The following is a 12,087-nucleotide window of genomic DNA, read 5'->3' on the forward strand; positions in this document are numbered from 1 at the left end:
CAAGTCCTCATATTGTAGTTATGGTCCCATCCAGGTCCTCATATTGTATATATGTCTCCATCCAGGTCCCCATATTGTAGTTATGGCCCCATCCAGAGTAAACCCATGCAAACACGGGAAGAACATACAAATATTGTAGTTATGTCCCCATCCAGGTTCCGATATTGTAGTTATGTCCCCATCCAGGTCCCCATATTGTACATATGTCCCCATATAGTTATGTCCACATATTGCAGTTATATCTCCATATTGTAGTTATGTCCCCATCCATGTCCCCATATTGTAGTTATGTCCCCATCCAGGTCCCCATATTGTACATATGTCACCATCCAGGTCCCCATATTGTACATATGTCCCCATCCAGGTCCCCATATTGTATATATGTCCCCATCCAGGTCCCCATATTGTAGTTATGGCCCCATCCAAGTCCTCATATTGTAGTTATGTCCCCATCCAGGTCCCCATATTGTAGTAATGGCCCCATCCAGGTCCCCGTATTGTAGTTATGGCCCCATCCAGGTCCACATATTGTAGATATGTCCCCATCCAGGTCCCCATATTTAGATATGCCCCCTATTGAACCATTCTTCATATACACATAAAACCGGTTTCCTCCGCATCCTTACTGTACATGTTGACGCAGGCACTGTAGACCCCTTGATGATCGATACAAGAGCCGCCGCTGGCAGCACTTTTATTTCAGTAGAATGTGTGCCCTGGGACGCACATTCAATTGAAATGTATTGCAGCACAGAGCCCAATGCAAGCCGCTGGCAGTGTTTTATTTCAGCTGAAACGCTGCTGTCGGCATCCCCCTGGACCAGGCTGGGATCACCAAGGGGTCTACAGTACCTGAGGGCCGCATGAAGTAGCTTCAGGGGCAGCATGTGGTTCGAGGGCTGCGTGTTTTGGACCCCTGCTTTAACTGTTTAAGGATCAGAATGCACAGTATGTGCCTATTAGCTACAAGAAGTTATTGAAGTCTATGGTGCCATATTATGGGTCTGTACATCAAAGATGGATATGCTGACGCAGAATATCATGGCTAAATGTGTGGGCAGCAGGAATGAAAGTTACCAGAGCAGCACTGTCGGACTGACAGCCACCGGCAGCCACTTTGGGCCCAGATCGGCCTACGTGAACTTGTGGAGGATCGGGCTGCATGGTTAGCTCATTAATAGCCAAAGCAAAGGCAACATCTGCATGGCGTTCTCTGCGGGTTTACATGGATTCACCTGGGTACTCTGGTTTTCTTTCCACGGTCAAAAAACTTACTGAAGATCAATTTGTTATTTCAGTTCTGAGCCACAATGCAAGAACCATGTAACTGATGACAATCCCTGTACAGTTCTGCAGAATATGTTGGCTCTACAATAAATAAGAAACATTAATTGTAACCATCAAGTGTATTCTGACATTGTTGTGCAAGGCAAGCAAAGCCAACTATTTAATTAAAACATTCTCCTATCTTTCTTACTAACCCGCCTTGTCTTTTTGTGCAGATTTTCCAATAGAATACATGTGATAGCATTTTAAAAACTTCATTTAGGTGAAGCAAACAAAGTTTATTTGGAATGAGGGGCAAGCTGCAGAGGGCAAGCTGCAAGATGAGGGCAAGCTGCAGAGTGCTATCTGCAAGATGAGGGCAAGCTGCAAGATGAGGGAAAGCTGCAGGATGAGGGCAAGCTGCAGGATGAGGGCAAGCTGCAAGATGAGGGCAAGCTGCAAGATGAGGGCAAGCTGCAAGATGAGGGCAAGCTGCAAGATGAGGGCAAGCTGCAGGATGAGGGCAAGCTGCAGGATGAGGGCAAGCTGCAGGATGAGGGCAAGCTGCAGGATGAGGGCAAGCTGCAGGATGAGGGCAAGCTGCAGGATGAGGGCAAGCTGCAGAGGGCAAGCTGCAAGATGAGGGCAAGCTGCAGAGTGCTATCTGCAAGATGAGGGCAAGCTGCAGGATGAGGGCAAGCTGCAGGATGAGGGCAAGCTGCAGGATGAGGGCAAGCTGCAGGATGAGGGCAAGCTGCAAGATGAGGGCAAGCTGCAGGATGAGGGCAAGCTGCAGGATGAAGGCAAGCTGCAAGATGAGGGCAAGCTGCAGGATGAGGGCAAGCTGCAGGATGAGGGCAAGCTGCAAGATGAGGGCAAGCTGCTGGATGAGGGCAAGCTGTAAGATGAGGGCAAGCTGCAGAGTGCTATCTGCAGGATGAGGGCAAGCTGCAGGATGAGGGCAAGCTGCAGGATGAGGGCAAGCTGCAAGATGAGGGCAAGCTGCAAGATGAGGGCAAGCTGCAAGATGAGGGCAAGCTGCAGGATGAGGGCAAGCTGCAAGATGGGGGCAAGCTGCAAGATGAGATCAAACTGCAGATGTTCTAATTCACAACATGTCAGAACTTCTGTCACAGATTTTTATCTGACTTTCAAAGCGGATTTTACCTTTTGCAAAGCATAGGATCAGATCTGCATAAAAATCTGCAAGTAATATGTTAAGATTTCATAGGACATTCTACTGTAGTTGTAGATTGGGAAAAAGTCTAAAAAAAAGTTGTGTAGGCGCACAGATTTTCATAACTATAGTGCTTCCTTCCTGCAGTGTTCTGATCACTCCAGCAGATACAATGTGTTTAGGAAATGTCATAAAACTGACTTATCATAAGTGTGAAGCTCATTTTTTGCAACCAAATGTAAACCATAAAGCCAATACAAATAAAACTCTTCATACTAATGATTTTCCATGATTTTATCTACAGCTGTGTGCATACAAGTATTGTGCATTTTTGTATCTGTAATATATGTCAAGACTGCACCTAAATACTCAAAATGATGGAACATTTACTGTTTCTGACACTTTCTTGATTGTGGATTGGTTCATTGGGTAAATTAACCTTGTGAACATCCTTTAGGAGCAGGTCTGATAACAGTCTCCTGTACTTTTGTTTTACACATAATTACCATATATTTTTCTGTACTCTGTTTAATAAAAAGGACCGGTCAGTTGCAAAAAAAGTAAAGTTAAACAACTTTTAAAAATCCCTTAGCTCCACTCAGAGCACCTGAGCCAAGAATTCAGTTTGGTGTCTCCAATCCAGCCCCATGTGATTTCCCATCCTACCCCATGTGAAACCAGCACAGCTCATCACCCCAAGAACACCTTACTCACAGTGAAACATTGTGGTGGCAGCATCATACTCTGGTGATGTTTTTGGCAGCAGAAACAGAAAATGGTATAAGTCAAAGGGAAAAATGATGGTGCGAAATCAGGGATATTCTTGAGCAAATCCTGTCTCAGTCTGTCGGTGATTTGAGACTGGGATGGAGGTTCACCTTCCAACAAGACAATGACCCAAAGCATACTGCTAAATCAACACTTGAGTGGTTTAAAGGGAAACGTGTAAATGTTTTGGAGTGGCCTAGTGAAAGCCCAGACCTTAATCCAATTGAGAATCTGTGGTCAGACTTGAAGATTGCTGTTCACCAGAGGAAACCATCTAACTTAAAGTAGCTGGAGCAGTTTTGCCTTGACGAATGGGCAAATATCCCAGTGGCAAAATGTGGAATTCTTATAGAGACTTATCCAAAGGAACTTGCAGCTGAAGTTGCGCAAAAGGAGGCTCTACAAAGTATTGATTATAGGACGGTGAATAGTTATGCACACTGAAGTTTTCTGTTATTTTCTTCTAGTTCTTGTTTGCTTCAAAACAAAAAGAAAACCAAATATTCACAGTTGTAGGCATGTTCTTTACATGAACTGATGCAAACCCTCAAAAAAACAGTGAAATTCCATATTATGAGGTAGAAAAACACAAAAAATGGTAAGGGCAATGAATTGCTTGAAGTTCAACTGGGTGTTTCTTTAGAGTCTTTTCTCTTTTTCTTCTTCTCTCCTTCCCAGATGCTGCCAATCAAAGCTGAAAAGATATGATTGGTAGGTTCTGGGAGGGAGGGGTGAAAGTGCATGCCGCCAGAGAAAATATGAAGAAATACCTGGTTGGACTGCAAGCAGAGATTTCACATATTGCGCTCCGAAAGCTACAAATCTGCAATGAAGTGAAGCAGAAAAGTGGAAACAGAAAAGAGCAGCAGAATCAGGCGAGCTCAGAGATTTTTACAAATTATGTAGCTCTATTCTTTGAGTGATTACAGGTTTAGTAATAACTCATCAATGAGAAATATTTGTTTTGCAGTTATGACCGGGGTACAACCTATAATGTCTTTGTGGGAAAAGGACAGATCATTGCAGGAATGGACAAAGCACTGATTGGCATGTGTGTAAATGAGAGGCGATTAGTGAAGATTCCTCCTAGTCTTGCCTATGGGAGTACAGGAGTGGGTAAGTCACCGCCTGCATGATTTTCATGGACAGAAAACTGTTCATTTCAAATTATATTTATGTCTATGTTACAAGATGCATGCAAAATATATGTCAGTTTTGCAAATGCTTCTCAATTTTAACCTGTCATCAGGATTTTATATCAAAATCTAATTGCATGTATGTAAAGGTGCTTTAATCCCTTAACCCCCCGGAGCTTTTTGCGTTTTTTTGTTTTCGTTTTTCGCTCCCCTCCTTCCCAGAGCCATAATTTTTTTATTTTTTCATAAATATGGCCATGTGAAGGCTTATTTTTTGCAGGATGAGTTGTACTTCTGAATGAGACTATTGGTTTCACCATGTCATGTACTAGAAAACGGGAAAAACATTCCAAGTGCGGTGAAATTGCAAAAAAGTGCAATCCCACACTTGTTTTTTGTTTGGCTTTTTTTGCTAGGTTCACTAAATGCTAAAACTAACCTGCCATTATCATTCTCCAGGTCATTACTAGTTCATATACACCAGACATGTCTAGGTTCTTTTTTATCTAAGTGATGAAAAACAAATTCCAAACTTTGATGAAAAGTAAAAATTGCGCCATTTTCCGATACCCGTAGCGTCTCCATTTTTCGTTATCTTGGGTTGGGTGAGGGCTTATTTTGTGTGTGCCAGTCTGAAGTTTTGAATGATAACATTTTGGTGCAGATATGATCTTTTGATTGCCCATTATTGCATTTGAATGCAATATTGTGGCGACCAAAAAAACGTAATTCTGGCGTTTTGACTTTTTTTCTCTCTACGCCGTTCAGCGATCAGGTTAATCCTTTTTTATTGATAGACTGGGCGATTCTGAACGCAGCGATACCAAACATATCTATGTTTGATTTTTTTTTATTGTTTTATTTTGAAAGAGGCGAAAAGGGGGATGATTTGAACTTTTATTTTTTTTATATTTTTAAACACATTTTTTTAAATTTTGGCATGCTTCAAAAGTCTCCATAGGAGGCTAGAAGCTTCCACAACTATCGGCTCTGCTACATAGAGGCGATGGTCAGATCGCCTCTATGTAGCAGAATTACTGACTTGCTATGAACGCCAACCACTGGGTGGCACTCACAGCAATCCGGCACTGACAACCATAGAAGTCTCCAGGGAGACCTCTGGTTGTCATGCCGATGCACCGGTGGCCCACAATCACGTGACGCGGGTCACCGGTGTGCATATTTCTGGCGCGATTGCCGGAAACGCCATTTAAATGTCAGCGTTTGACAGCGGCATTTAACTAGTTAATAGCCGAGGGTAGATCGTGATTCCACCTGCGGCTATTGCGGGCTCATGTCAGTTGTTCAAAACAGCTGACATATCCCGGGAAAGATGTGGGCTTACCGCCGGAGCCCACATCAAAGGGAGGGACTCCGACATCGGCGTACTATTATGCCTGATGTCGGAAAGGCGTTAATGCTATTACGCCTGATGTCGGAAAGGCGTTAATGCTGATGAAATCCTTACCTTTCCTGTAGAAATCGGTCTTGCTGTTGTAGGGCTCTTTGAGACGTCCATACACGTCGGTCATAGATCGGACCGCAATGCACGGACTGGTTGCGGCTCTCCCAACCTGAATAAGACAGTCTCATAGAAATACATGAAGCTGTCACACTCGGGTCGGGATAGTCATGGCCAGTCCGTGCAATAGTTGTCCAATCTCGGACCGATATGCACGGATGTCTGAATGAGTCTTTAGAGAAATTCATAGTTGAAATGCTATGCTAATGAAATTCAAGTGCAGTGGGCGGGCACTGCACCTACAAATCTCCTTTTCTGCATTTTCCCTCCTGCTGTCTGCCTCATGTCTCTGAATGATTGGTCACGGAAATATAAGGCAGGCGGCAGGCCGGGAATAGGAATAGAGTTCAGTAGGGCTGTAAGTGCAATGTTCATCCCACTGCACTTGCAGCTCATTAGCATACAGTTTCAACTTGGATTTCTTTAAAATGGCAAAACAAATTTCTACAAGCAAGGTAAGGATTTACTCAGCGTTTGGCCACATGCACATGTTTAGTGTCATGGACACAGCACTGCACTTGCTCACTGAGCCAGTGCACGTGTCCTGAGTAAGACAGACTGTTCTCAGAGATACCTGTGGAGCAGGCAGCAGCAGTGAGTATGCGTGCTTCAGACCAACATGACCTGAAGCACGTGACTGCTGGGGGCGTGGCCTAAGCTCCAGAGAGCTAGGAGCTGTAGGAAAACTCCTAGAAGGGTAACTCTGGGACAAAGTTACCAAGGGGCATAGACAGAGATGTAAACAGATCAGGTCGGGGTCAAAACACAAGATAGCACGACAGTACCAAGGGATGAGACAGAACGGATAGTCAAGACGTAGCAAGAAATCAGTAAACCAGAACGGGCAAATACACAGTACCAAAACAGCAGACAAACTCACAACGAAGAGACTGACCGGGTCAAAACCAAACAAGCAACAAGATATAAGGCACAAGGCACATGTACGCAAGGGGTCAACTAACTCAGCCGAGGGCAGGAGTTTAACTGACATCAGACCTAGGTCGAGTGGCAACTAAACAGCCACCCTCTGCCACAGAGAGAGGCAGAAACAATTAACCCCTGTCTGACCAGGACTGGCCAAAGACAAAACCCTGTCCTGGATCATGACAGTACCCCCCTCTCAATGGGGGGCGACTGGACCCCCGGGTTTCTCAGGATGCCTGGCATCCGGACTGTAGCCTTTCCAATGCACAAGATACTGAAGAGCACGACGGACCAACCTAGAGTCAACAATTCATTCCACCTCGTACTCAGACTGCCCGTCTACCAAAACCGGTGGCAGGGAAGACAATGATCCCTCCCCACAGGTTTCAAAAGGGCCCTATGGAAAATGTTGGGGATCCGTAGAGACGGCGGGAGACGCAACCGAAAAGCCACCGGGTTAACCACTTTGGTAATTTCATAAGGACCAATAAAGTTAGGTCCAAGTTTCGCAGAGGGGACCTTGAGCCTTATGTTCTTGGTAGACAACCATACCTTATCCCCAACCTGGAACACAGGCCCCTCGGACCGTTTTTTGTCTGCAAAAAACATATATTTAGTCTGAGCCTTCGTAATGTTCTTTTGGACCTCCCGCCATACCTCCCCCAACTGCTGGATAGTCTCATCTGCCCCAGGACACCCAGAGTCCAAACGGGAGAACTCTCCAAAATGGGATGTGCCCGTAGACTGGTTAATGCGGTTGTTAAACGCAAACTCGGCCAAAGGTAACGCAGTACACCAATCATCCTGTCAGGCTGAGGTCAGGCAACGCAGAATTTGCTCCAGAGACTGATTGGTACGCTCAGTCTGCTCATTAGTCTCTGGATGATAAGCGGATGAACAAGACAGACCAATACCCAACCTCTTACAAAACGCCCTCCAAAATCTGGAAACAAATTGCACCCTCCTATCAGACACCACATTCAAGGGTACCCCATGCAACTGCACCACATGCTCAAAAAAACTTTCTGGACAGCGTTTCTGCGTTAGGTAAAGCCGCCAAGGGTACAAAATGTGCCGGCTTACTAAACCTGTCCACCACTACCCAGATGATGGTATTACCCTTGGAAGGGGGAAGATTGGTGATAAAATCCACAAATGGGTCCATGGTCTATCAGGAATTGGCAGTGGCACCAATTCCCCGGCCAGCCGGTTATGGGGGGTTTTCGCACGGGCACATACACCACAAGCAGAAACAAATTCCCCAACATCAGAGGCTAAAGAAGACCACCAGAATACTCTAGCAATGGCCTTCCGGGCCGAAATCCCTGGATGTCCACCCAGAACTGAGTCGTGGAACTCCCGAAGGACCCTGAGGCGAAATTGAACTGGTACAAAAAGTTTATCCACCGGCTTAGCCAGAGGGGCAAGAGACTGAGCTTCCCGAATCTCCTGCTCCAACACAGTAGAAACACCTGCCACCACCACCCCAGGCTGAAGAATGGAGGATGGAGGTTCGGGGGGAGACACCGGATACAGTCTGCGTGATAAGGCATCAGCCCTGACATTTTTGGATCCTGGCAGAAAAGTAATCAAGAACTGGAATCGGGAAAAAAAAAGTGACCATCTAGCCTGTCTAGGAGTCAACCTTTTAACTGACTCAATGTAAGATAGGTTCTTGTTGTCCGTAAGCACGGTAATAGGATGTACAGCCCCCTCCAAAAAATGCCTCTATTCTTGAAAGGCCAACTTCACGGCCAGAAGTTCTCGATTCCCAACATCATAGTTTCTCTCCGCAGGAGAGAATGTCTTAGAGAAAAAGGCACAGGGACTCAAATTAGTCAAAGGGGTGGGTCCCTGGGACAACACCGCCCCCACCCCAACCTCCGAGGCGTCCACCTCAACAATAAATGGTTCAGACGGGTCCGGTTGAATAAGAACCGGAGCAGACATGAAACATTTTTAAAAACTGAAACGCTGCCATCGCTGCGGCTGACCAATTCTTGATATCAGCCCCCTTTTGTGTCAGATCTGTGAGAGGTTTAACTACCTGCGAGAACCCCCTTAAAAACTTGCGATAATTTGCGAATCCTAAGAAACGCTGCAGAGCCTTCAAATCACGAGGTTGAACCCAATCAACAATGGCCTGCACCTTATTAGGATCCATGCGATACCCCTCAGCAGACACAATGAACTCCAGAAAAGACAGTTCCTGAACAAAAAATGAACATTTCTCTAGCTTAGCAAAGAGACAGTTCTCCCGGAGCCTTTGGAGAACTGCCCAAAGATGACCAATGTGAGCCTGTTTATCAGGCGAGTAGATAAGTATGTCATCCAAATGCACAACCATAAAACGCCCAATAAAAATCAGAGAACACATGATTGATGAAATTTTGGAAGACTGCTGGAGCATTGGTCAGACCGAAAGGCATGACTAAGTTCTCAAACAACCCTTCAGTAGTGAGAAAAGCAGTTTTCCACTCATCCCCCTCCCGGACCCGGATAAGGTTATATGCTCCCCGCAGATCCAATTTCGAAAACCACTTAGCCCCAGACAACTGGTTGTACAAATCAGGAATAAGTGGGAGGGGGTAAGTATTTCTCACAGTTATCTTATTTAATTCTCGAAAATCAAGGCATTGATGCAAACCACCATCTTTTTTCTTTATGAAAAAGAACCCGCCGCCATGGGAGAGACAGAAGGACGAATGTGTCCATTACGAAGACTCTCGGAAATGCATTCTTTCATAGCAGCCCGCTCGGGACCCGAGAGGTTATACAAGCGGGCCTTGGGCAATTTAGCACCTGGAACCAGGTCAATGGCACAATCAAATGGGCGGTGTGGTGGTAAAACTTCAGCCTCATTTTCGGAGAAACCATCCATATTGTCCTTCAGGTACTCCGGAATACCTTCCAGACCAACGGACGACACAGACACAGTAGCAAGACATCTTTCAGAACAATTGGTTCCCCATTTAACAATATCCCGGGAACCCCAGTCAATAATCGGGTTATGCCATTGCAACCAGGGAAACCCTAACACCAGGCCAGCAGAGAGGTTATCCAAAACAAAACATGACATACGCTCCTGGTGAAGTGCCCCCCACCCTGAGGGTGAATTCTTCAGAAACAAAATGGAGACGGTCCTTCGTGAGAGGTGTAGAATCAATGGCCATTATTTTTTTAGGAGTCTCCAACCTAACTGTCCCTAATCTACAGCTGGCCACCAGCTTAGAGTCAATAAGGTTCAAGGATGACCCACAGTCCACAAAAGTCGAAGTAGGGAAAAAGCAGTTCTTAACACCAAGTTCCACCTTTAACAGTGTCTTAGAAAATTAAGAAACGGGTACCTGAGAGTCTGAGTGCCCTCCAAGATGATCACCCAGACTCAGCCAGCCGCTTGTTAGTCGGTGGGCAGGAGGGACAGTCCTTTTTCCAATGTCCAGAGTCACCGCAGTAAAAACACAGCTTTCCTAAGCGCCGCCGTCTCCTTTCTTTCTCTTTAATGTCGATAGTTCCCATCTCTATGGACTACAATGTAGGACTGGCTCCCCTTCCACTGGAGAATAACGGGGTCTCAATCTGCATCACACCTCTCGCATGTAGCCTGCGATCCATTCAGACAGCTGTGTCATAGCATCTTCCAGAGAGTCAGGCGTAGGCTGAAGTGCCAAGGCATCTTTCAGACGTTCAGACAGGCCTCTACGGAACAAGCCCCGGAGGGCGGCATCATCCCAAAAGACCTCAGCAGCCCAGGGTCTGAACTCTGAGCAAAACCACTCGGCTGAGTGCTTCCCCTGATATACACTCATCACCATGTCCTCAGCCTACGCGATCAGGCTCATCATAAATATGCCCCAGGGCCTCAAAAAATGCATCCACAGTCATTCGCTCAGGGGCAGTGGTAGGAAGGAAAAAAGCCCAAGCCTGGGAGGCTCCCCTTAACAGAGACATAATGACCCCCACCCTCTGACTTTCATCCCCAGAAGAGTGCGGTCTTAATGAGAAAAAAAGCTTACAGCCGTCCTTGAAAACTTTAAATTCCTTTTTATCTCCGGAAAAGGTATCGGGCAATTTAACCTGGGACTCAGGGGAAACTAATGTAACATCTTGAGCCCCAGATGATAACGTCCCCTGCATAGTGTCAGCGATCATCTGCTGAGACTGAGCCAGAACTTGTTGTTCCTCAATGAGTTTCTGAGACATCTGAGTCAGGTGCTTTACCTGCTCAGAAAGAGCGTGCATAGGATCTATCACACACACAGGGGAGAAAAAAAAAAGGTAGCGGTCAGTTATAATGTCATGGACACAGCACTGCACTTGCTCACTGAGCCAGTGCACATGTCCTGAGTAAGTCAGACTGTGCTCAGAGATACCTGTGGAGCAGGCAGGAGCAGTGAGTATGTGTGCTTCAGACCAACAGGACCTGAAGCACGTGACTGCTGGGGGTGTGGCCTAAGCTCCAGAGAGGTAGGAGCTGTAGAAAAACTCCTAGAAGAATAACTCCTGGACAAAGTTACCAAGGGGCATAGACAAACGTACAGTACAAACCAAAGGTTTGGACACACCTTCTCATTCAAAGAGTTTTCTTTATTTTCATGACTATGAAAATTGTAGATTCACTCTGAAGGCATCAAAACTATGAATTAACACATGTGGAATTATATAATTAACCAAAAAGTGTGAAACAACTGAAAATATGTCTTATATTCTAGGTTCTTCAAAGTAGCCACCTTTTGCTTTGATTACTACTTTGCACACTCTTGGCATTCTCTTGATGAGCTTCAAGAGCTTGTCACCGGAAATGATTTTCACTTGACAGGTGTGCCCTGTCAGGGTTAATAAGTATACACTTAGGTAGGAAGGAAGGATCATCCCCGCGCTGCTGCAAGAAGAATTCCAAAAATTGTAGAGGTTTCAGCGTGGTTTATTCTACACGTTTCAGGGTTCAGGTGACCTCTTCATCAGGACATAACACAAATATTGTACAAGAGTCATAGGCATACAGGGTTTAAGTACACATCAGCATTTGAAAACGACGCCCAATGGATCAGATGACACCCAGTGTCAAAGTTCAGGCTCATCAGAAAGTTCACATGAAGATTAAAAGTCATCAGAGAAATACAAATTAATATCTTACCCAGTTAACCTTATTTTTGTTTGTAGGATAACAAAATTGAAAAAGAGAGATATCATGGAAAGAGAAAAAAAAAAAAAGTGGCAAGAAACACAGTCTCACTGAGAAAAAAGGTGGAATCGAACTCACTTAAGAGTGATAGAATAAATTCAGAGGTGAA

General features: G+C 45.3%; 1 protein-coding gene across 1 annotated transcript in view; it reads left to right on the top strand.

Annotated features, from left to right (window-relative positions):
- FKBP9 (FKBP prolyl isomerase 9) overlaps nt 1–12,087 on the top strand; it is a 72,142-nt gene that overhangs the window by 19,868 nt on the left and 40,187 nt on the right. The window contains exon 2 of the mRNA XM_073549952.1: nt 4,182–4,327. Within this exon, the coding sequence (XP_073406053.1) occupies nt 4,182–4,327 (146 nt within the window). The remainder of the gene's footprint in view (nt 1–4,181; nt 4,328–12,087) is intronic.

The sequence above is a fragment of the Dendrobates tinctorius genome, unplaced genomic scaffold (genome assembly GCF_039654945.1).
Source record: "Dendrobates tinctorius isolate UK_male_01 unplaced genomic scaffold, ASM3965494v1 ptg000162l, whole genome shotgun sequence".
Classification (NCBI taxonomy): Eukaryota; Metazoa; Chordata; class Amphibia; order Anura; family Dendrobatidae; genus Dendrobates; species Dendrobates tinctorius.